This window comes from Monodelphis domestica, chromosome 3 (genome assembly GCF_027887165.1).
Source record: "Monodelphis domestica isolate mMonDom1 chromosome 3, mMonDom1.pri, whole genome shotgun sequence".
Classification (NCBI taxonomy): domain Eukaryota; kingdom Metazoa; phylum Chordata; class Mammalia; order Didelphimorphia; family Didelphidae; genus Monodelphis; species Monodelphis domestica.
The window spans coordinates 513,623,380-513,650,052 of record NC_077229.1 but is presented as its reverse complement, the minus strand read 5'-3'; the positions used below and the strand labels follow the sequence as shown (position 1 = coordinate 513,650,052).

The 26,673-nt window shown below is 37.8% G+C and overlaps 1 protein-coding gene across 5 annotated transcripts in view; it reads right to left on the bottom strand.

The window, feature by feature from the left end:
* The window catches only part of PLPP1 (phospholipid phosphatase 1), a 119,133-nt gene that overhangs the window by 57,752 nt on the left and 34,708 nt on the right, over positions 1-26,673 (bottom strand). For 2 of the 5 annotated variants that reach the window (XM_007486320.3, XM_007486315.3), the window contains exon 3: positions 18,334-18,488. The exons of 2 other annotated variants lie outside the window; for them this stretch is intronic. In XM_007486320.3, coding sequence (XP_007486382.1) covers positions 18,334-18,488 — 155 coding nt within the window. Of the gene's footprint in view, positions 1-18,333; positions 18,489-20,679; positions 20,699-26,673 lie in introns of those variants that run through there. One more of the 5 variants, XM_056824913.1, reaches the window with a different exon arrangement.

Below are 26,673 nucleotides of genomic sequence, written 5' to 3'. Positions count from 1 at the left end.
AGAATTGCTGGTTGGCTCTGGGAGGGGGGAGGGAAAGACAATAAATCATGTAAACATGGAAAAATATTTAACAGGGCCTTACTTTGGCTGTGTGACCTTGGGAAAGTCCCTTAACCTCTATTTCCCTCAGTTTTCTCAACTATAAAATGAGGATGATAAGAGCACCTACCTCCCAGGGTTGTTGTGAAGATCAAGTGAGATAATAATTGTAAGACACTTCCTGGCACATAGTAGGTACAGTATAAATACTACCTTATTGTCGTTATTATTTCCAAGATCCAGTTAGCATAGTGTCTAGCACACTTTCAGGCACTTAATAAATGTTTCTTTAATTGAAGTATTTTAGAGATTTTGGAAAATCACAACCCTAATTTGGCTTCAGTCTCCTCATCTGTAAAATACAAAGAATAAGCCCTAAGACTACCTTACATGCATGGCAAGGCTCAAATTAGATAATAAATACACAGTGCTTTATAACCAAAAAGCAGTCTATGAGTCTGAGCTATTGTAACTATTGTTATTCTTTACTTTTTTTCCAGTGGGATCAAGGAATAATTATTATATTCCGCTGAAGCTACTGCTAATTAAAGTAATGAACTTTTTTTCCAGATTGCTCCTAATAATAGTTTCAGTTCTGCTTCAAATAAATCTCTCAGAATGATCTCATTGCCCAACACAGAAGCAGCATGACAACAATCAGAAGGGGAACCCTCCTCCTCAGCCACGCCCCCTCCTGGCTTGGCCACGGTGGTCCCCCATCCCTAGGCCAGCATGAAAAGCCTGGGATCCTCTCAGGCCTACTTTCCAGAGATGAAAGATGGGCCCCACTTAGAGCCCCTGTGTCAGGGGGTAAACACACTTATCCACACCCTCCAGGTGAGTGGTAAGGACGCTAGACTGAAGGGAGAAGGGACCTCAGAGGACATTCTTCATTTTATAGGTGAGGCCACTGAGTGGCCGGCCCAAGACCACTAGTTGCATCTTTGTAAGTATCTGAAGGAAAATTCCAATTCCTATTTTATCTACTTTGCCACTTAGCAGCCTCTAGTAACCAACTATAATCCCTCAAAAAAGGCAGAGGCTCCGTAGGCCCTACTATTGTTTCCTAAAGACTGCTGAAGCCTTCCTTCCCTTTTGTCCTGCTGTTGGAACCTTGACCTCTGCCAGGTGACCTGTCCCCATCCTCTAAGGATCCTTAGGCCTTTCCAGCTACCTAGAACCTGAGAATTCCAGGCCTTTCCATCAGCACTGCAGCTAAGCTCTTTCCTGTGCATGGGCTCCACCAATTAGAGGTTGAGTTCCTCTAGTTTATATTCTCAGAGTTTAGCACAGTACCTGGCACAAAGCAAAAGCTTTAAAAAACTGACAAGGAAGCTGTTTTCATTACATATGGTGCTAATAAGTGCAATTATCAGATTCTGGGTCCTGGAGTCAGATAGACTTCCTCTCCCCAATTTCAAATCTGGTCTCAGATACTTACTGTGTGACAAACTCACTTAACTCTGTTGGCCTCAGTTTCCACATTTGTAAAATTAGCTGGAGAAGGAAATGGTAAACCACTCCAGTATCTTTGCCAAGAAAACCCCAAATGGGATCACTAAAGATTTGGACATAACTGAAATGACTGAATGACAGTGACAAATATGAGATTCCTAAGACTGATACAGATGAAAGCTAAAAAATAAAATGTCTTGAAAGCCCCCAACAGTTCCGTGTTAGTGTTTTTAAAAAATAAAAACAAAACCAAAAAATTCCTCTGAGAGGACTTTCCCTTACAGGTAGGACCACAGGGTAAATGGAACACAGAGATCAAAAGAATTCCTAAGTGCCAAGAAGTTTATATAAATCCAGATACCTATGCATAAAATAGCCCAGGAACAAATGACACATTCTTGAGATCTTGTTCTTTATCCAACAAAATGCTCTGAACAAAAATGTAGTTCTTTCTCCTTTCTTAAATTATTTGTATAAATCTTATATCACAATACCACCACCACCCTTCATACGCACTTTGAGGGCTATTTTACAGGAAGTAAAAACTTACTGTTTTTCATTGTGTCTTTATATCCCTAGGTCAATGGTGAACCTTTTAGAGATGGAGGACCATGCCCCTCCCCCCCCAGATGGAGGACCACATCCCATTCCCCCTTCCTTACCTCACACAGGGGAGAGAGAAAGTGCTCCCATTGGGCTGCTGGGTAGAGGAGCAGGTGAAATGAGGAATGTTCTCAGCAAATGTAGAGGGGGGGAAGGGCAGTGGCCCAAGAGCTCTGCTCCCCTCCAGCTCTGCCACTTGTGAGTCCCCTACCTGACCCCCTGTGCATTCCCATTGGGCTTCTGGGCAAAGGGGCAGGGGATGTGAAAAAATTTCATCAGGTAAAGTGAAGAAAGGGAGAGGAATAGCTCTGCCCAAGGCCCTCTGCTTTTCTGATAACAAATAGGGAGGTGGGAAAGTACCACAGAGTGCTCTGTGTGCCATCTCTGGCATACATGCCATAGGTTCACCATCACACACCTAGCTCCTAAAACATCGTTCTGTACATTGTAGGAACTTTTTAACATATTCCTGTTAAACTAATGAATAGAGAAGCACTGAATAGATTTGCTGAATATGTAATGAATGAGGATCTCATTCCAAAAGAACAAAGATTAAACCATCCAAAGAGGGCACCAAACTTCTTACAATAAACTTACAAACCTAGGCCTCTCCCATAAAAGTTTTCCTGATAACCACAGAACAAAGTACATTTTTTTTTTGAAAGAGAGGTGAAAATTAACAATTGGGGAAGTCTAAAAAGTAAATAAGTCTCGTTAAAAACTAGGAGAGGAAGGGGCAGCTGGGTGAGTCAGTGGTTGGAGAGCCAGTCCCAGTGACAAGAGGTCCTGGGTTCAAATGTGGCCTCAGACAACCCTGGGCAAGTCAGTTAACCTCTGTTGCCTAGCCCTTATAGCTTTCTTAATAATAATTGGTATCAATTCTAAGATAGAAGATAAGGGCTTTAAATAAATGAATGAACAAACAAAAATAAAAACAAGCTATGGGAGCTCCCAGAGGGGAATACCCAAACTGCAACTATTTCAGGAAAAACCTGCATTTGAATAAGGCAAAACAAACTGAAGACAATCAGGCCAATGTAATAGAAAAAAGAGGACAATAAAGAAAGTATAATAAAATGCGTACTTTAATTTTGCAATACACCAAAGGCAATTTGAACTATGTGAGAAACAAGGGTTATACCTAGAAATTATGCAATCTTTGTAATTGAGCTTTGGGGCAGTTTTAAAAGGGGTTTCAACAAATTCTGAGAAATCCTAGTAGATACGTGAATAAAGATATCAAACATTCCCTAATGCCATGTTTATTAGGATGTAACAAATGTCAGAGATTAAACAAGGTCAGTAAAATGAAGAAACAAATCACAACCAACAGGAATTTAGCAGGATTTCTCTGCAAAACTAAATCCAAATAAAAGAGACACAAAGTATCTTACAGACTATACAAAAGATGATTGTGTTGCCAAGGCCACTACTTAGACACACTTGAACTGGGCTTTCACTCTGTTATGTTTATGCTCAAAGGATTAACAAAGATTAAGAACTAAGGATCAAAGTGGTTTTGTACAATCTTATTTACTAAAATCCAAGAGAATGCAGCTGAATAGTGAAAAACTGCCAATTTCAATCCCATATTAACAGAAATCCAACAAAGATCATTTCTGATATGTGTGTATATATATATATATATATATATACACCTAATATCATCTATGTATATGAAACTACAAAATCCCATATAAAATATACACACAGGAATAACAACGCTTTATCTCCAAAACTAAGGCGTTTATTTCCTAAATTGAAATATGTGTGTTGTGTGTGTGTGTGTGTGTGTGTGTGTGTGTGTGTGTGTGTGTGTAATTTCTACATGAGATTGTAACGATCTAGTCTTATTTTATAAATGGGGAAGGGTTAAGATTTCCTTTATCAAACCTGGGCTATCCTGAGAAAAATTCACTGTTATAGTTTGGAACTAAGAATCAGATGTAACCTCACTGCAGAGTTCTCTTCAGTTTCCTAAAAGGATGAGAGGGGACACCTCATCCATAAGGACCCACACCCAGGCTTTCAAAAGAAAGCAATAAACACTGACCTGATAATGGGGGAAGGCAGGATCTCCCTTACCATATGTAATCCTTTCCCTTATCTTATGAAACCCATATGTTTCCTAGGCACTGTTTAACTGGTTTGGTAAATATCATGCCAGCATTTATTGTTTTGAATCGAACAATGAGTTTTTGAGGTAAAAGACCTTCGAATACAATTCATCTCAAACTTATTATTCCAAAGCTTAGGATAATGAGTTCTAAAGAGGCTAAGTGCCAACTAAAGTCACACAAGATCAAGAACTAAAACATCTCAGTCACTTGATCTCGTGATCTTTTTTCTAACACATATTCCTTGTTTTTAAATTGTTAACATTCATTTTTTAATTGCATTCTAAATTCTCCCCCTCCCTGCAGCCCCTCATCCACTCACTAAGAAGGCAAGCAATGACACCTATTATACATGTGATCTTTCATATTAGCCATGTTGCCTCCCAAAAAAGAAGAAGGGGGCAAGGAAAAGAAAGTGAAAAAATGCAATTAATATTCGGAATTCATCAGTTCTCTCTATGGACACAGACAGAATTCATGATCACAAGTCCATTGGAACTGTCTCCAATCATTGTATTGATCAGAGTAGCCAAGTCTTTCACAGCTGATCACTATTTACAATCCTGCTATCACTGCTAATATTAGATTCCCCAAGAACACGTTTGGTAACCAGTAAATACAGCTTTGAACTATCAAACCTGCTGTAAGAATGGGGACCATTTTATGAATCAGTTTAGCAAATCTTTCCCTAATGCCTTGGAGGAAAAAAAGAAATGCTCATCCTTGCATGTTCAGGTCAAACTTCAGGGAAGGGGCATCTACAATGGGTACCTCTATTTCCTTTATTCTCATTCTATCCTTCCCTGGGATCTACCTTCTGATTTCATTCTTAAATGATCTGTCCAAGGCTGCCAATGGGTTCTTAAATGCCAGATCTAAGTGTATTTTCTCAGCACTCATCTACTTCTGTGCAGGTTGACCCTGCCAACCACCTCTTCTCCAGAGGTTTGTGTGATATTGTTATCTTCTGATTCTCCACTCTATCTGACTGATCGTCCTCAGTCTCCCCAGTTGGATTTTCATGCAGGTCATCTCTGCTCACTGTGGGTATACATCCACCCCTCCAAAAAGGGAAAGCTCCAACCTGGGTCAAATTCTCTTCTCTCTCAACATAGTTTCACTTGGTGATCTTATCAGCAACCATGGATTCAATTATCATCTCCAAGTTGATGTTTCTCAAATCTATTTACTAAATCCTAAACTCCTTCCTAACCTACAGATTCATATTTCCCAAGCGTATTATCCCACAGACATCTTAAAATCAATGTGCCCAAAACTGAACTTATTCTGCTTCCCATGGCTCCCCTCTTCCTAACTTCCCTATTACCTTAAAGGGCACCAACCTCCAGCAAGTAGCCTACATTCCCAAGCAAGTGTCATCCCTCCTCCTCTTCCTCCTGTTGCCAAGGCCTCTCAATTTTGCCCTCATAATAGTTTTTACTTTGTTTTTCCTCCACTTCCAGACTTTTAAGTGTTTTCACTCGCTGCCCACAATGCTTGGAATTCTCTTCCCCTCATCTCTACCTTTTGGCTTCCTTGGCTTGCCTCAGTTAAATTCCTACCTTCTGAAGATTTCCTGGTTCTCCTTCACCTTAATACCTTCCTGCAGAGATTGACTCCAGTCTATCCCATATATATCTTTTTTGTACTCCCATTTAACTGGGAGCTTAATGAAAACATGGACAGTTCTCTGGCTTTATGTCGACAGTGCCAAGCACATAGTAGGTGTTTAATACATTTAAGAATTGAAATCAATATAATCTTTAAATAAGGTCTTATAAATACATTAGTTATAAGCAGCTATGAATCCCACTGAGCTTCTTAAGGTAAGTCAGTCAAAACAAAGGCCTAAAGAAGTCTGAAGATAAAGATACATAAAGATTTTCTAATATTTTTATTGACCTATTCTTTCAACCCTTAAATGTTATTACATTATCACTTTTTCAAAAACTGAGTCTCTGAAAGATTTATGGTGTTGGTGATATTGGGCATGTTACCTTTACAAATATGGATCCATGACTTGGGACAAAAACAATTCATTAAAGGTGATCTGGAAAATAAATATTACTATGGAAGCTCTTCGTTGAATATTGGGAAGTTGACAATAAGCACATAGGGAAAGAAAACAACTTGCAGGCGATGTCTTATTCAAACATCAGTGCTTGAAATTAATATGACAGAAGGTTTAAGGAAATGCAGAATTTATGTGAAGAAAAATTATCAAATACTTCGGGGATCTGTAGCCTATCTGACTTTGGTTTAGAAACTAAGTCTTTGCTCAAGCTAAAATACTCAAAAAGCGAGTGCTGCATTAGAAACCAAGACCTCTGTCCAAATAACGATGGCTACATTTTCGGTCATAGGAAAAAACATGTACTTGCTCTTTAGGTAACATATACAAGGTCATGCATCCCTAGTTGAGAAACTCAGAAAAAAAACTTAAGTTTCATACTTTTTGTTCTCATTATCTAGAAAGCAACAATTGGATAGATATACAAAGGAACAGTAGCTGAGGGGATCGTTTAACAAGTCACCCCAGCTCAACGGCTTTGGTCCTACCACGCCAGATCATGCAGTCCAACCTTTTCATTTTCACAGAAAGGGACACCAGTCCTTTTTGTCTGCTAAAAGTCACATGGTATAAACCATCTAAGCATTATGTGCCAGAGGTGCAATGGGAAGCCCAGGTCTTCCAGCGCTGAGTCCAAAGCTCTTGAGAGTACTCCACACCAATTCCCCCAACTTCTGACAGGAAACGACTTCAGAGAGGACAATAATGCTTTGCATCCTCATTCCCACCACCATGACATATGCACCTCGAACCATCCATCTCTTCATTTATGAGGAGAGAAAAGGTTCCAGAATGGAGAATGGAAAGCAGGTAATGCAGATAATATTTACAAAGATGTACATGTCAACCACTGAAGCTAAAGGTACAAAACTTGTCTTTGGCACCTCACTTTCGATCACTCTTCCTCCACTCATAAGAGTTCCCACTTCCCGTTTCCTCCCTTTCATGATGCCCAGAGTCTCGCTTACTCTTAAGAATGCCGTCTTCCAAAATGCTCTCTCCCTTTTCCTCCACACACAAAAGTTCCACACTCTCGATGAGGACGTTATAGGACCGATAAAGAACAAGACTCAATTAACTGAGTCATACATAGCTCAGCCTATCAGTCAAACATACAGGAGGGAAATCTGCAGAATGGATTCCTCTACCCTGCAGATGCCCATTCTTACCTCCCAGCCACTACACACAAAGTGCTAGTCATTTGGCAACTCATTTCTGAAAGATTGTTGACCTCCACCTAAACATTTTTTGTGCTCTGTCCTAATTTGTCTTTGTTGAGGAACAGATTAAGAACTCAAAAGACACATTTCTATGCCCAAAACAATAATCATACCTTGACTTGTTTTGTTACTGCACAATCTTAACAAATCAGTTTCTTTCTCAAATCAGTGAAAAAGAACACTGCAATTAATGCTTTCCTCAAACCCACAATTATTCACTTACTCAATTTCTCCACCTTCATACAAAAACTTAAATGTAATGCCACTTAATATAGTTATCTGACAGGATAATTTTTTTTTAAAGGAAAATGGCAGAAGGTAAGAGTGAGACCCAACAAGGGACGTGAATAGGCAGTTTTCACATGAATAAATCAAATCCATCAATAAGCGCATGAAAAAGTGTTCTGAATCCCTCCTGTTTAGAGAAAAGCAAATTAAAACAACTCAGGTACTACCTCATACCTAGCAAGCTGGCCAATATGACAGCAAAGGAAAGAAATAAATGTTGGCAGGGATGTGGCAAAATTGGGACACTAATTCATTGCTGGTGGAGTTGTGAATTGATCCAACCATTCTGGAGGGCAATTTGGAACTATGCCCAAAGGGCACTAAAAGACGGTCCGCCCTTTGATCCAGCCATAGCACTACTGGGTTATCATAAGGAAAAAGAATTGTACAAAAATATTCAGAGCTGCACTCTTTGTGGTGGCCAAAAACTGGAAAATGAGTGGCTGCCCTTCAATTTGGGAATGGCTGAACAAACTGTGGTATCTGTTGGTGATGGAATAATATTGTGCTCAAAGGAATAATAAAGAGGAGGGTTTCCAAGTGAACTGGAACCACCTCCAGGAAGTGATGCAGAGCGAGAGGAGCAGAACCAGGAGAACAATATACACAGAGACGGATACACAGTGGCACAATTGAGTATGATGTACTTCTCTACTAGCAGCAATGCAGTGACCCAGGATAATCCAAAGGGATTTAGGAGAAAGAATGTGGTCCACATCCAGAGAAAGAACTATGGAAACAGAAATGCATTAGAAAAATATCTAATCGATCACAGTGTGATAGGGATATGATTAGGGTTTTGATGTTAAAGGATCGCTCTAATGCAATTATGAATAACATAGAAATAAGTTTTGAACGATGACACACGTATAACCCAGTGGAACTGCTTGTCGGATTTGGGAGGGGGGAGATCATGAATCATGTAACTATAGAAAAATATTCTAAATAAAATTTTTTTAATTTTTAAAAATAAAAAAGAATATAAACTAAAGAGACAGACAGACAGGCTAGAGAGAGGACACTGAGTGATTTCCCAGTAAATCAGCATGTGAGAAAAGCTATTTGTGACTCCCAGGGACAGCTGAAGAGCTTTGCACATGGCCCCTCCCGGGGTGCTATTTTTGTCTCACTCATACTCCCAGTTACTGAATAAGGTAGTGGCCAAAACTCATTAGACATTACAAGAAGAACACTTTGAGGTGCCCCGCCTCCCTTATTCCCTGTTTTGTTATGGGAGGAAAGAGAGTTTGAATTTTTAGTTCTATAATCTTTATATAAATAGCTTAATCTACCTAGGAGCACTTCTAAGACTGCATTTTTATGAACATTTTTAAAAAGTGAATTTACCTTAACTTTTGGAATGAAATATTTTAATTTTTTCCATTCTCATTTCAAGTTCTTCCTAATTAAAACATATCTTTATCCCCCCCAAAAAAACATTTTAATAGGAAAAAATTTTTTTATTTTAACCCCTAATGGTCTGGTATTAAATTTTGGCAGAAATCTTTACCATAAAGACTTCCTCTAAATTAATCATTGAATCTTCTCATCTAGGTAGCCAGGTAATTTTGAGAATATTATTACCAAAAAAATTAATAGTAATATTCCTTTATAGGCAGCACCAGTGTCTGATGAGTAAACCCACAGAAATATTTTGTTAATCACAGAACTAAATAAGGCTAAAGCTTATATATAGCCCTATTTGAATCAAGTTACATTTTTTCCTAACTATAAATGGCTACAATAAACATAGCACACCACAAGAAAATACCTTATTTATAAAAAAGCAATTCTATTTTCTGGATTTAAGTTTTCATCAAATTATTTGTGAAATCAAAAGCAATTCCCATGATTTTTATTAATTCCACCTCCACCCCCACCCCATAAGTCGGCCTTCTCTTCTCTGCAAAGACAAAATGACAATCAAAAGAAGTGTAAGGAAGATTAAGCAATTAAACGCTTGTTCCCCTTAGTGAAGTAATACCCTTTCAGGGAGTTAATTATGGTGATGTTCACTTGATCAAGTAAATACTCATTTTGCAGCAATTTTCTGTCATTTTCTATAGCAAGAAGAAGCTTCTTCATTTTAGCAGAAAACATTTCAAACATATTTTTATTATCAAATGACCTTCAAGAAGAGCAACACTGGGAGAAAATTACCCTGATTCTTCAACACATATAGCCTCCTCCATTCATTTTCAAAATACCACTAGAAGATAGGAAAGATACCTTCCCCACCCTCAGTTGAAAATTCAAGTTAAATAATGGGCACAGTGATCAAATTTACCATTTGTCCATGACAGAGGAAGTATGTTACACGGCCAAAATATTCTGAAATTAAATCTCAAAAGTTCTGTAGGAATAGGAAAGGGATTCAATTTTGTTATAAAGAAAATGGTGTAAACCTATTGATCTTATCAGGTTCCCAAAAATGTTACTTTTGTTTATGCAATGGTATCCAGTTACTTACTGGAGGGGAAGCAATATGATATGGCAGAAAAGGTGACTTGGGGCCAGAAGATGGATGAGTCCCAATTCTGATTCTTACTCACATGACCCTGGAGAGGCTATATCTACTCCAAACCTCAGTTTCTTCAGCTATAACATGGAGATATACTACTTAAAATACTGAAGGTATATAAGAAAATAATTCTATAAACAATAAAGTGATATCTAAATATGCAATTCCCTTTTTTTGGTCCAAATACAAGCCTCAGGTACTTTTGCTCAAAGAGCACACAAAAGGCTATACTTGAAATCCTGCAGTGTCATCAAGGAAAAGCAACAGAACAGACAGAAAAAAAAACCTACTAATTTACTGCAGCAGAATTTAGCAAGTGAGACAACCAAATCATCTGGTTTTGAGCAAGGCACACCCCATTTGCCATAGGGTGTAACTAGTTAACTTCATCAGAGGCATTCTATAACATGCCCTAATACTAATAACTTGTTTAACACTAAAGACTCTTTTTAAGCAGATGATTTCATGAGCAGATGTTTTCCCAATGAGTCAGTTAAAAAAAAAAAACATGGCAAAAGGGAAGACCATCGAATAATTCAGTGAAAATGGCTCATGTGAAATTAGACAAGTTATAATTCTGATTATCAGCAATATATTTCACCACTGCAGGACTTTTCTTTCTTCACTATATATCTGCTTTTAAATGTCAACAAAATACTTGAGCATCACCATTTGAACTTTTAATACAATCAAAAAGATATATATGTACTCATTTTAATTGTTCACAATTCTTCAATTGTTTATTCAATACTCACTCTGAAGTTACTGAACTAATCCAGTTTTAAAAGGATGTCAGTATTTATAGTAAATTATTTGTTTTGAAAATAAATTTCAAGAGGTGCTCTAAGGAACATTTGCTTTTGTAACACATACATGGGGTAAAGATATTTTCTGACAAGAGTTAATAAGGCTTGGACAATGAACCCTCTACTGAAAAGAAGACAAATAGCTCTTGGAATTAACAAAACTTTTTAATATTTCTTTAATTTATTTATTCAGTAAAGAAAAAGGAAGTCTTCCATTTCTCAGGTTATATTTTCAACAATTTATTTTTTTAAACAGAATAAATTTTTATAATAGTGAACTTCAGAATTTATTGCACTCCATGACTTCAAGAGATCTCTCACTGGAAGGAATTTTCTCTTCCAATTTCTTCATTTTACAGAGGAAACTGAAATTCATATTGTATAAGTGATTGATTTGCTCAAGGTTACCCACAAGTATTAAGTGACACAGCTGGGATTCAAACCTAGGCCATACTATCCTTTCAGTGTTCTTTCTTCTCTACAAGGCTTTGGGCTTTTATTCTATGTAAAATTCTTATTTTTTTATAATGGGGGGTGGGTGATGAGGAAAGAAAAGCCAATGAAATAGGGTGGGGCACTACAAAAATAAATGTTCCCATTTCCTGTCATCATGTTCTTACCTAATCCCCATTACAACCATTAGTTTGGAGATGTGTTCCTTACTAAAATATGGGAAATAGAAACTGATAGATAATACTTTATAAAACAATATATAAAATATTTCCATTAATTATCTGTTCAAAGAACAAAAATTTTACACAGTTACCCACTCCCCTTCCTTAATATGCTTAACACTTTTTCATATTAGTTCCTAAAGTTGTTGGGGGCTAGTTGGGGGGGGGGGGATAAAAATGGTTTCTAACCGTGTCTGAACTTTTTCTAAAGAAAGACACAAAAAGTGTGAAAAAAGAGAACTGAGTACCTAAGTATGCATAAAGGTATGACATAGCAAAGAATCAACAAAGATGTATTTTCCCAAACATTAGCATAATCCAAATTCATTCAAAATAATTTCTAGACATGCAAATGTATGTAAATGTATAATTTTCTTTTCCAGGGATCACTGTTTTTCCTTTAACATTTAATACAGGATTGTAAATTTTGGAAGAATTTCCTCCAAAGAGCAAAAAAAAAAAAAGCAAATTGTGGGGACACTTAAGGATAGGAAGTACATTTTTTGAAATGTGAATTACCATGTATTAAGCATACAACATTGTTACTATCACCATGCTTTTGGCAGTTCTAAAAACTAAAATCAGTGATAAAGCAAGATAATTGTACTGAACCCTATGCAAGAAATAAGAAATGGACAATTAAGACACCTTTTGGAACAGATTAAATGGATAGAGCTAAGATAAAATGGATAGAGCTAAGAAGTCACTGCTAATACTGTTTTTTTCCTTACAACAATCCACAAAGTATGAATTTTTACTCCAAAATCTCAAAACCTATCAGAATCACATTTAAGGGAATTTATCTATGTATCATGTATCTATGTATCAAATTATTTGAGCTGTGGTAAAAATGGGTACATAACTTAGACATAAAAGGTGCTGTCATAAGCAAACTAAGGAAGCATGGAAGTTTATTCGTTAAGTCTATGGCTAAAGAAGGAATGTATAACCAAGCAAAAGAGGAGCATTACCAGATACAAAATGGATAATTTTGATTACATTAACTTTAAATAGTTTTGCACAAATAAAAATAATGCAGGGGGGAAGATTCAAGATGGCAGCTTAGAAGCAGCAGACATTGAAACCTCTCTATCCTTCCATACCAATTTTTTAAAAGCTCGTCAAAAACACAGAAATCCAAACCTAACAACAAGACAGTTACAGGATTTGCCTGCTGAACACAACTGGAAAGGTAGACAGTGAGAGTAGATTTCCATGGTATAAGGGAGAGATTGGTCACCCCTACCCAACATACTGCTCTGAGACCTGAGATGGGACTCAAGCTGACTGTGGGATCCTAGGGAGAAGACTTTAGCCACTATAGGGCACCTTGGTACAACCACTTGAAGCTCAGGGATCTGACAATGGCTGGCAGGGAGGAAAATTTGGGGGCCTGGGACTGGTACAATCAACCTCTGTAACACTGGTGAAGATTTGGTCACAGGGTAGATTAGCTCAGCAGATCAGCTCAACCAGTCTAATTCAGTATACAAGTAAAGGAGAAAGAAGACTAAAGATTCTCTTCGGGGAAGAACAACTCAAACACCCAGGTTCAGTAAACAAAGAGAGGCAAGTACAGTCCACAAGGAGGAAAAAAAATATGAATAAACAACAGAAGAAAAAAAAAGGAAGCAACAATTGAAAGCTTCTATGAGCAAAGAACAAAGAACAGAACTAGCAGAGGAGGACCAAGGAACATCAAGCAAAACCTCAAAAAATCCATGGAATTGGACCTAGACTCTGGAAGAGCTCAAAAAAATGAATTCAAAAATCAAATAAGAAAAGTTAAAGAAAATTGGGAAAAAGAAAACAATAGCTTAAAAAAGCTAAGTAGGACATCTGGAAACAGAGGCACATGAATTAAAATAAGAATATAGTTAACTTAAAAGCCAGAATTGAACAATTGGGAAAAGAGGCAAAGAAGTTAAAGGATAAAAAGAATGATTTGAAAAGAACAGATCAAAAGGAAAAGAAGGGTCAAAAAGTCATAGAAGAAATTCAGTCTTTAAACATTAGAACTAGACAGTTAGAAGCTAATGACTTCACAAGATATCAAAAATCTATAAAACAAAAACAAAAGAATGAAAAAATAGAAGAAAATAATGAAACAGCTCATTGAAAGAACAAATGTGCTGGAAAATAGATCCAGGAAAGACAATTTAAGAATTATTGGACGAAGTGAAAGACATGACCAAAAAAAAATACCTAGACAATACTATAGGAAATTATCTAAGAAAACTACCCTGATATCCTTGAACAAGAGGGTAAAATAGAGATTGAAAGAATCTCCAGATCACCTCCTGCATTAAATCCCAAAAAGATAACTCCCAGGAACATTATAGGCAAAATCAAGCACTCCTAGAACAAGAAGAAGATACTACAAGCAGCTAGGAAGAAATAATTCAGATATCATGGAGCCCCAGACAAGATTACACAGGACCTGGCAGCCTCCATACTGAAGGACTGAAAGGCCTAGAATATGATATTCTGGAAGGCATGGAAATGGGTCTATAACAAAGAATCAACTACCCTGTAAAACTGACTATATTCCTTCAGGGAAAAGTATGATCTTCAAATAAAATAGAAGATTTCCAAGCATTCCTGAAGAAAAGACCAGAACTAAACAGGACATTTGAGGCCCAAATACAAAATCCAAGAGAAGCATAAAAAGGTAAATAACAGAAAAAAATTAAGGGCTTCAATAAGGTCAAATGGCTTATATTCCTATATGGAAAGATAATATCTACAACTCTTAAAAATTATCATTATCATATTTGTTAGAAGAAGTATACAAAGAGGGTGTTTAGCTGTGTAGGATGATATATTTTTTTAAATAAGCTGTTTAGAATGGTATATTAAAAAAACCTAGGATAATACTAAGAGAAATGGGAAAAGAGAATTAAAATGGGGCAAAAATATATCACATAAAGAAGTGTGGAAGGGAGAAGACCAATATAATGGAAGGGAGGAAGAGGTTGGTAACAGTTAATACTGAAACCTTATACTCATTGGAATTGGCTCAGAGGGAGGAATAGCAGACTTATTGGTATAGAATTATCTCTTGCCCTATAGAAAAGTAGAAGGGTAATAAGGAGGAGGATGGTGATAAGGGGAGTCATATAAGGCAGAAGAAAGAGGGAGGAGGGGACTGCCTGAAAGGAAAATACTGGAGGGTAAGGAAAGAATGAAAGGATTTTAAATTAAAGAGATGGACGTCAAAATGGAAGGGAATACACGCTGGTAATCATAACTGTAAATGTGAATGGGATGAAATCACCCATAAAACAGATGTGGATAGCAGAGTAGATTAAAAACCAGAATTGATCATATGTTGCCTACATGAAACACATATGAGGCAGGTAGACACACACACAAGGTAAAGGTAAGAGGCTGGAGCAGAATCTATTAGATTACAACTGAAACAAAGAAGGCAGGAGTAGAAATCATGATCTCAGCTAAAATAGATTTGATTAAAAGAGACAAGGAAGGAAATGACATCTTGATAAAAGGTAGTATTTATACTATACTATTTATAAAATCATTATATTATTTATAATGAAATGTCAGTACTCAACATCATATGCACCAAATGATAGAGCTTCCAGATTTCTAAAGGAGAAACTAAATGAGCTTAAGGAGGAAAAGATAGTAACACCATACAAATGGGGGGGGGGGGACTCAACTTTCCCCTATCAGAACTAGACAAATCAAACCAAAAATAAATAAGAAGTAAAGAAAGTGAATGAAATGTTAGAAAAATTAGAGCTAATAGATATCTAGAGACATGGAATAGGGATATAAAGGAATAGACCTTCTTTTTAGCAGCACATGGTCCATTTAAAAAGATTGACCATATACTAGGGCATAAAAACATTATGAACAAATGCAGAAAAACAAATAATAAATGCAACTTTTTCTGATCCTAAAAATCATAATTAATAAGAGTTCACGGAGAAGGGAATTTAAAATTAATTGGAAACTAAATAATCTAATTCTTCAAAACTGGTGGGTCAAAGAACAAATCAAAGAAACAACTACTGATTTCATGGAAGAGAATGACAATGAGGAGACAACAGATCAAAATCTATGAGGTTCAAGCAAAGCAGTACTCAGGGTAAAATTTATATCACTGAGTGACTATACCAACAAAATAGAGAGGGAGATCAATGAACTGGGCTTGCAACTTTAAAAATTAGAAAAAGAACAAATTAAAATTCCCAGATAAAAACTAAATTGGAAATCCTAAAAATTATAGGAGAAATTAATCAAATTGAAAGTAAAAGAACTATTGAACTAATAAATAAGACTAAGAGCTGGTTCTTTGAAAAAAACAAATAAAATAAAGTATTGGTTAATCTAACTTTAAAAAAAGAAGAAAATCAAATTAATAATATAAAAACTTTTTATTTTCTTCATTTCTTTTAATTGTGTTTTCCTCCACAAAATAATAAATACATAAATATATTTTGTTTAATAGCACAAATATAACCAATAATAAATAGCTTACTATCTCAGGGAGAGGGAAGGGGAAGGGGGAGGGAAATAATGTGGAACTCAAAATGTTAGAAAATGAATTTAATAGTGAAAATTATAATTACATTTAAGTGGGAAAAAATAAAACATGACCCCCCAAAAAAGTAAAAGATCAACTGAAATGCCCAATGGTAAGAAGGAAGAAGCAACAGATTTGAATTCAGATGTGGGGCAGGGGAAGGGGAAAGGCAACAAATAATGGTTTATAGAAAATATATTCACTGAAATATTTTTAGACACTCTAAATATGTCACAACAGATTGGGTCCTCTGTTTCAGACTATATATATATATATATATATATATATATATATATATATATATATATATATTAGAGATTTCTGAGGGACTCCATAAAAGATTATTTAGAAACTTCTAAAAGAAAGCTTGGATTTCTGATATGTGCAATATGCATCTTCCTTTACAGCACAAGGAATCTGGGCATATGTGGTGCATGTGACAACACTGGTATAACCTATATCAGACTATTTACCATGTCAGGGAGGAAAGGTGGAGAAGGAATGGGAACGAGAATCGGAATTACAAAATTCTAGAAAACAATTGTTAGAACTTGTTTCTATATGTAATTGAAAAAATACAATAACAACTTAAAAAGAGAGAACAAGAACAAGAGAACTAGCCCCCATCATTGAAACTGGCAGCTCTTCCACTGAAAACATAGTGTCTATACTGGCAGCCCTAATCCTGATGCTCCAAGGCCTCCAACACAGAAAGGATTAGCATAGTTCATGAACTGTGACCTGTATCATTACAATCCAATTGATGCGATTACAGATCCATTTGAATGTACTATTGAGCCACTGCAAAAGAAAGAATGAAATGCCAGAAAGAGGTCAGTGGTGAAGAAAGGTAGCAGCAACCACCTAGACCTTGAAAGCATCTAAGAGGCTACTCTTAGGCGCCAGGTAGGTTCTTCTCCTCTATCCCAGGAATAAAACAGGCAGGTATTAGGTAATGAGGGCTGAATTGGGAGAAGACTTGGGCTTCAGTTTTAGCTCTGTTTCTATCTCTTTCCTTGGCAAGTAATTTCTCCGTCTTTGAAAGACAAATTACTTCACCTGCAAAATGAGACATTTGGACTAGATGATCTCCAAGGTTACTTTCAGCTCTAAATCTTGGAATCAACAATAGGATAAAAAAGAGAAACAATGACTTTCTTCAATCTTCAATGACTAAATGAAGGAATGTGGGTGGCAGACACTTCCTTAAAAGGAGGACAGGTTCCAGTTACTTAATATGAGGAAGGTCAGCTCATTCTGCAAACTAGACAGAGAAGAGACAGGTGATGCCTGTGGGACAGTGGTTCTATTTACATTCTCTCAACTGAAAAGATTGGAGTGTTATGTTCATTCTCAAATAAAAAGGAACTTTCTTCCCAATCCTGGTCAACTTAAAGTGTTTTAGGGAAGAAAAAATAAAAGCATACTACCTCAGAAAGCCACATATTAACATTATCTATTCAACTGTATTTTTATTCATTTTGCGAAGTATTTCTCAATTACATTTTAATCTGGTTTGGGCACAACTATGGTCCAGGTGGTTGTGTCAATAATCCTATCAAAAATGAATGATTCTGGTCTCTTGGCTCTGCCACTAACTAGCTGTATTATCTTAAGTATGTCCCTATTCATAGGACTTCCATTCCTTTATCTTTAAAAGAAGGGATTTGGATGAGATGGTCTTGAAGGTCCCTTTCTAGATGTATCATTCTATATTCTTAATTGGCCCTCCAATGACAGATTAAATTGTGCATCTCCAAATTCCTCTTCCACAGACAAATGAATGGACAGGGCTATGAGAGTGGGTCTCCTCCTTAATCAAGGGCTCAACTAAAGCAATCTTAATCAATTCAAAACTATGGACTTAGCCCGTCCCCAATTTCATACCTCCTCCTCCTCCTCCACCATCACCAAATCATCATCATCATCAGCATTATCATCATTATCATCACCATCCCCACCACTACCTATAGAATGAGTTACTTACAGAGGAAATGGGCAGAGTGAACCCCACTGCGTAGAGGAGCGGGGATGGGACGGTACTGTCATGGTACGGATACTTGATGCTGTTGTCACTACAGAAAAAGCCTCTCTGATATGGCTTTATTTTGGCCAAGTTTAGAACAATCAAGGGCATGGCAGCTGTGGGGGAAGGGAAAAAACACACATGATTAAATTCAATTCATTTCACAAGAATCGGCAAGCCCCATCATCAGGAAGAGAGAATTATTTACTTTTCCTTGAAGGTAAGCCTCAGCCCTTCATCTCTGTGCCCACAGCACCCAAGGCCTTAAGTGGCAATATTAACTACTATCATGCAGCATTCTCTGGTCAGCAGCTCTCCTTCATACCATCTTCATACCCTCTCTCGGTCTCATGGGGAAAATGTTCTTAAATTCTTCATCTATTTCAGGTCTAGTGATAAAGTAAGCCCATTGCAGGAGGGGCCAGGATGGGTACCTCAAGAAGTTAAGCTAAGGAAAACTAAGGTGTGCCGTGTTTGTGACACCATGACTAGAATCAACTCCCCTCCCACAACACCCCCTTCCACTTCTTAGAGCTCCTTCTGTCCTGAGCTCACCTCAACTGAATCACCTTCTGCAGGAAGCCTTCCCTGATGCCCCAAGCTCACACTGCTGCCCCTCAGAATCACCTCCTATTTACTTGGTATCTATTTTGTTGTTGCCCCAAGAGAAAGGAATAAGCTCCTTAATAGGAGAGAGTGTTTCCTTTTTGTCTTTGTCTCCCCAACATCTAACACTATCTGGCAATCTACAGGGGCCTAAATATGTTCAGGAAAATAATTTGCTTTCAAGAAAGTTGGCAAACAAGTTGGAGAAGGGGAAGGAGCATCAAGGGAAAAGCTCCTAATGAATCACAGCAAAGTAACTGGAATGGTAAAAACAAACAAACAAACAAAAAACCATGATTATCTGTAAATGGGAAGTATTTAAAAACCACACAATCTGACAATCTCAGAGGGCATGAAATGAATAGAGCCAAGAGAACAGTCTGTACAAGAAGAGCATCATAAATTTAAAACAACTTGAAAGAGTTAAAGAACTGATGAACCACCCATGTCTCCATCTGCGATGATATACTATCACCAAATGCTAGAAAAGTGATGGGCACGAGGTGCAGACAGAAAGTATTAGACATGGTCACTGGGTTCAACTCCACAGTTATGATGAGGGTTTTTTTTTTTCTCCCCACCTCTCTGTTAATGAGGGGCAAAGGATAGAGAGAACTAATGATGCCACAGGGAAACAAGGTGGCTCAGAGGATAGTTGGGCCTAGAGATGAGAGATCCTGGGTTCAAATTTGACAATTCCTGGCAATGTGACCCTGAGCAAATCATTTAACCCCCAAATGACTAGTCCTTATCACTCAGTATTAATTCCAAGACAGGTCAAGAGTTGTATTTTTTTTAAATAATAATAAAATTTAATTTTTAAAATTTTTAAACAAATAGTGATGCCAAAAAAAGGAGGGCAAGGGGCTACTATAACACTTGTATAGGAGAGAGTAACAAGAAAGAGGAAGCAACAAATAGGATAGTTTTAAAAATATGACACAGGTTACCCACTTCTTAAAAAATGAAGTGTTACAGAATACACAGTTTAATTTAGAATTCTAAGAAAAAAAACATTAAAAAAGAAACGTGAAGACCCAAACAACTTTTTTTTAATTAATATATCTTTTGAAATAATTCCCATAACAATCAACTATCGCCATGGAGACCAACACCGCTGGGGCAGCTGGGTGGCTCCGGAGACAGAGCCAGGCTGTGGAGCCCAGGTCTGGATCCAAATTGATGCTCCGATGCTTCCAGGCCCTGTGACCCTGGTCAAGTTACTTTACCCCAGTTGCCCAGCCTGTCTTTCTCTTCGGCCTTGGAACGGACACTCGGTATTATTTCTAAGACAGAAGGTCAGGATTGTTAACGTTTTTTCAACAATCCAACAAACATGAAGGCTCCTCTACCTATTCGGGACATGCAGGCAGCTGGAGGCCTGAATTTAGGAAAACTCAAGTCCAGCCTCAGCCATTTACCAGCTGCACAAGTGTGGGCCAGTCACCCCCCCCCCCCCCCCGCTTGCCTCAGTTTCCCAGTACTACTACGATGAAAACGAGACCCTGTTTTAACTTCTGGGTCAGGTGGGCAGCAAGACAAAAGCCTCTTCCCCAATCCGGCAACCTGTCAAACTGTCCCCAAAAGAAAAGCTGAGCCAAAGACGGGAAGAGGCGATTTCAGCTCAGGTTTGAAGGAGTTTCCTCGGCTCTGCCCTCCGCCCCCACTCAACGACGATCCAGGGAGCTCGCACAATCTCACCTCAAAGCCAAGCCCCCGCCTCCCTGCCCCGGCCTGGGCAGCCCGCCTGGCCGCACCCCGCAGGCGCCAAAGCCTCCCAGGGACTGCGCCCCAGAAGCCCCCGCGCTGCACAGCTCTAAACAGCGGGACAGGAAGGGGTGGAGGACAGCCTGAAGCGCTCCACCAAGCCTGAAGGAGAGGGCAGGGAATGGAGCTGAGGGCAGCGCTGTCCACTCCAAAGGCACTTGGGACAGGGGTCCAGTCGGATCCATCGCGGGGGGGGGGGGGGGGGGGGGGGGGCGGCACTTAAAAATTCAGAACCCGAGGATAGCGCAAGCTGAGGTGAGGAAGTCGGAAAAAGAAGGGGAAACACCAAAGTACCAAAGATTTCAGGAAGAAGAAAACACAAAGACCTTGAATATAAACAAGCCAATCCACAGGAAAAATTAGTAAGGACAGAAGGAAATAAGGTCTCCAGACCTAGTAAACAAGTTGAGGCATCTATGAGCAAAGACTGGAAAATAAAGGAAAATGAACTAGCTTGTGGAGACAAAGGATCTTTTAGAATTTGAAGAGAACACAGAACTGTAAACTGCTATTCCTGAATGGCTTAAACGAGAAATAAGAATGAAAAGAATGTATGTCCTGCACAGTAAAAATAAGAGGAAAATCTTGAATCTAGAATGACAAAAGCCTCACCAAAGAAACAAGAAAACAACAGAAAGCGAAAGCAAATACACAAAAGTGAAAAACTACCTAGGAGAAGTGAAGCAAAAAGCAATAATATTAAGAGAAAATATGCTCGGGGCAACAAGATCCCACAGGCCTGGAGTCCAGGGGACCAGGAATCAAATCCTGCCTCAGACACTTTCTAGCTCTATGACTCTGGACAAGTCCCTGAAGCCCAAATGTCTGGCCCTTGAAGCTCTTCTGTATTTTAATTGATACTGAGGCTTCTACATACATATATATTTTATACATGTATACATACATAAAATGTATGTGTATGCTTACTTATGCAAGCAAAATATCTCTCAAGACACCTTAATTGTCTCCCAGAAGACTACCAAAGGTCAAAAAAGCTTAATACTACAAAGAAGAAAATAATAAAAGAGAACTTCTGAACATAGAAAATGAAATTCCAAATGAAAAGAATTCACAGATCACCTCTCCATCGCCCTCAAATAAGAAACATTAAATTTAACAATTCAACTTGGAAACAAAAAGTTCTGCAGTAGGTCAGGAGATCTTCAATCATAAAATAATAGATAATTAAATAACACAAGACTATTCCAAACTCATAAGAAAAAAGAATAAAGTAACATATTCCAAATGACAAAAGGGCTCAGGATACACCCCAGGTGGCCTACTCTACAAATCTGAGCTTAATCCTACATAACGAAAGATGGATATTCAATAATAATGAAGAATTTGAAATATTCTTAGAAAGAAAATCAGAACTAAAGAGATTATTTGCCTCTCAAAATAAGAGAAATGCAAAGGGAGTAAATCAATGTAGCAGGTAAGGTCTGTAGGAGCAGCAGTTAGAGATTTCTTAATAAATGTAAACAAGGAGATAGAATAAAGGTAGAAATCTGGTTGAGGTAGCAGCAGCAAAGAGGAGGCAGACCAGGTATTATGGATAGAAACTGGGAACAACCTAGCTACAAGTGAATGCTTCCTTTTATGGAACTGCATTCCAGCACAGAAGGGTACATGAAAAGCAGGGAAGGGGAGCAGAATGATAGAGTGATGGGCTAGCAGGGAGAGGTGATCTCTGTGGTCTCAGAGTAAAGCCTACATGGTAGTGGGGTGATGGGAATGGGAAGTGGGGAGCAGAGGGAAAGGAGTCCTTAACTTTGGAGGTGGGACATGGGGTTCCACCTGGACCTGGAGGAGTAGGAAAGCAAAGAAAACAGGGAGAGTTCCAGGGAAATGTAGCTGGGGGTGGGGGTGGGGGGTGGAGTGGAGAGGCAGCATAGATCAGGGGTGGGTTATATAATCAGGGACATAGTAGAAGAGGGACCTACCACAGAGGCAGTGTCCTCTATCTGCAATAACTGATACTGTTTTTTAAGTGATGTACAATGGAAAGCCCTACAAGGCACTGGCAAAAGGGGAAGAGAACAGGCCATAAAATGGATGCCTTGGAAACTCTGACTCTAGGAAGAATACAGAGAAATGTGAGAAACCAATATAGAGATAAACGAATAAGGGTTTAGAGTAAACAAAGGGGAAATAGATAAAGGAGTGAAAAAAATTGCTTTTTGGAAAGGGGACACAAAAATGAAATCTAAAAATTAAGAAACAGGGTCAGCTGACAGGCAAGAAAATGAGGGAGCATACCAAATGAGACGAGATCAGAGGTGAGGGGAAAGCCAGTGAGAATAAGGCCACCCCCCCCAAAAAAAAAAGATTAAGGAACTTGAAGTAATATAATACTGTGTTTACAGCAGAAAAAGAGAACCTGAAACTGAAAAGACTGTGCAGACAACATTAATGCATCTATGATCATCAGGGAGGTGTTTGAATGTAGGGGGGGAGGGAAAAATATTTATATCAAATTTCTCTCACAAGGGATTGGTATCCAAGATAATATAAACAACAAACATATATACTTATATATAAAACTCGTAGTCATTCCCCCAAAAGATAAATGGCCAAATGATATGAACAGATAGTTTTTAAAGCAAAGTATTTACAACCACATTTTTAATCAAATCACTAATAATAAAGAGAAATGTAAACCAAAAGAATTCTGAGGTTCCATCTCACGCCTTACAAATTGGCAAAAATGGCCCCCAAAATGGCAGTACTCAATACTGGAGGTATACAAAGATAAGCACACCAACACATCATTGATGGAACTGTCAAATGATACAATCACTTTAGAAACAATTTGGAAGTATGCCAAAATGGCTAAAATGTCTGTATCATTTGAACCAGATACTACATTACTGAACTTCATGCACAAAGAAGTCACAAAATTTTTAAAAAGTCCCTATATACTCCAAAATATTTATCATGGCACTTTTAGAACAGCTAAAAATGAGAAACAAGTAGATGCCCATCAATTGCCGAATCGCTAAACACGCGGTGGTAGGTGCATGCCATGGAATATCCTGTGCTGTAAGAAATTATATGCATGATGAATATAGAGACGTGTGTGTATATCACACTGATCAGAATAAAGGAAGCCAAGTCAAGAAAACAATATACACAGGAATCGCTGCCGTTCAGTACTCTGCACATTACCAGAGTGATTTGCCATTTCCCTCTCCAGACCACTTCACAGATGAGTAAAAGGTGCCTCGCGGGGTCACACAGTGTCCACAACAATGCAAGTGAAAAGAACAACAAATCAAAGTAAATGTAACAAAATTACAAACATCAAGAGGGACTTAACGAAATATGAAAAGACACCCTAAATATACACTCTCCTCCTCCTGGAGGTGAGACACCCGTAGGTGTTACCCAGTGCACCTTTCTGGACTTTTCAACTATCAAAAGTGAAGCCGTTTTTCTCTCTTCAAACAAATACTATTTCTCCTGTGGGGTGTTATCTGAGAAGGGGAGAAATACATTGAATGCTATAGCGACGTAGGGATCAAAGGCTATTCTGGCATACAAATATTGGTCTCCCAAAGGAGCTAGGTAACACTTCAGTAGAATAACATTAAGAAGCTCTGCTTCATGTTGTTAGAATCTAGGACACATCCACTTGTTATGCTTTGGTTGTTTTCCAAAGCCCAGTCTGGAATATGCAGTAATATTTCAACTCAGTCCAAGGGGGAATAAAGTACATGATAATTCCAAAGTTTGGAATCAGAAAAAATAGTGCCATGATGAAATCAAAACTATCCATAAGCACATGAAAACGTGCTCTAAATCCCTCCTGATTAGAGAAATGCGAATTAAAACCACTCTGAGGTACCACCTCACACCAATACAATCGAATGTAATAGAATTCTCTACTAGCAGCAATGCAATAAATGACCCAGGACAACCCAGAGGAACTTATAAGAAAGAACACTATCCATATTCAGAGAAAGAACTGTGAAAACAGAAACCCAGAAGAGGAAAAACACATGATCAATCACATCTTTCTTTCTTTTTTTTTTTTAAACCCTTACCTTCAGTCTTGCAATCAATACAGTGTACTGGCTCCAAGGCAGAAGAGGGGTAAGGGCTAGGCAATGGGGTTAAGTGACTTGCCCAGGGTCACACAGCTGGGAAGTATCTGAGGTCAAATTTGAACCTAAGACCTCCCATCTCTAGGCCTGACTCTCAATCCACTGAGCCACCCAGCTGCCCCCAATCATGTCTTTGGATGGGGATATGACTAGGGTTTTGATGTTAAAGGATCCCTCTACTGCAAATATGAATAGCATGGAAATGGGTTTTGAAGAATGATACATGTATAACCCAGTGGAACTGCTTGTCAGCTTCGGGAGGGGGCAGAAAAGGGTGTGGGGTTGGGATTTCATGAATCATGTAACCATGGGAAAAATATTCTAAATTAAAATAAATTTTAAAAACTGTTAAGTCCATCTTAGGGTACAAGTAAAGAGAAAAAAGCAAAAGGAAAAATACTGCCATTGGCAGAATCACAAAAATAACTTTTTTTTCACCCTCACCTTCCATCTTGGAATCAATACTGTGTTGGTTCCAAGGCAGAAGAATGGTATGAGATAGGCAATGGGGGTTAAGTGACTTGCCCAGGGTCACACTGCTAGGAAGTGTCTGAGGCCATATTTGAACCCAGGACCTCCCATCTCTGGGCCTGGTTCTCAATCTCAAACCTAGCTGCCCCCAGAAAAAAATAATTCTAATGAAGCTTCAAAAGGGAGCTGGGCACAAAGATGATGACTTCAGTCTTGGATCTCTTGAATTTAAAATAAAATGTCAAGCAAAATATGAGACTATTATTCATGGAAAACTCTAATCTGCAGTCTGAACTAGATATGTATTTATGAGTAATCTGTATAGACGTAATAGTCAAAGTCCTAATAATGGATCTGATTTCTGAAAGAACAAGTCTAAAGAGATAAGATTGGAAGGCTAAGGCTAAATAAACACTTCAGTGAGATGGAGTCACTAAAGAGACAGTCACAAAAAGAAAAGTAAGACAATCTATTGTGTAGAAAAGTTAAAAGAAGAGTTTGTAAAAATGAGTAGAAAACAACTACTGAAGAAAAAAATATTGGCAAAAAAAAGGTCATGGTAATTCAGAAGAACAATTTTGGTAAAATAACAAGGAAACTCTGAATTGCATTAGGAAAAAATTCCATTTTACATTCATTATAATTCTTTCCAACAATAAGTAGTTTCATTATTGTATAACCTGGATGTTAAATTAAGTTAATTACCCAGGGGGGAAAAAACAATCTTAGCGTATGGGATTTTTTTTTTCTAAACTCATCTGCTAATTCCACCATGATGATTACAAGATTCTTTCTAGAATAATTTAAAAATAAAAATTTATTAACTGTCTTCCAAAGTACTAAACCCAGAATGAAACAGAGCAAGTAGTCTCTTAAGAGTCTATTTTCTCCTAAAGAAAATATCAGAATTCAAGAGCTCTTATTAGTAAATATGAAATAAAGAAGAATGAATGAAAAAGATGAGTACCGGTAGGAATAATTACCTCTTATAAGTAACTATGCAGGTTCATTTAATTAAGGTTACTGGATTACCTTCACCTTCTTTAACCCTTAATACAAATTTACAAACTGCCACAGAGTAGAATCATAGTAAAAGCTTCATTATCTCCAAGTAAAGATTTAAAGATTGCTGGCCTATTAGAGTGAACATATTTAATTTTTAATGTACACTCTTATGCCAAAGAGGACTGCCCCCTAATTGGCCTTTTGTCAATGTGCCTAGCAATCATTAGTTTTGTTCTTTTTCTCTTTTATTTCCCTCTTATCCCCAAATTATTGTAATCTCCACTTGGGAAGTGTATGCACCTCTAGTTAAAGATTTTTAGAGATAAAAGTTGGTTATGTGTACTGA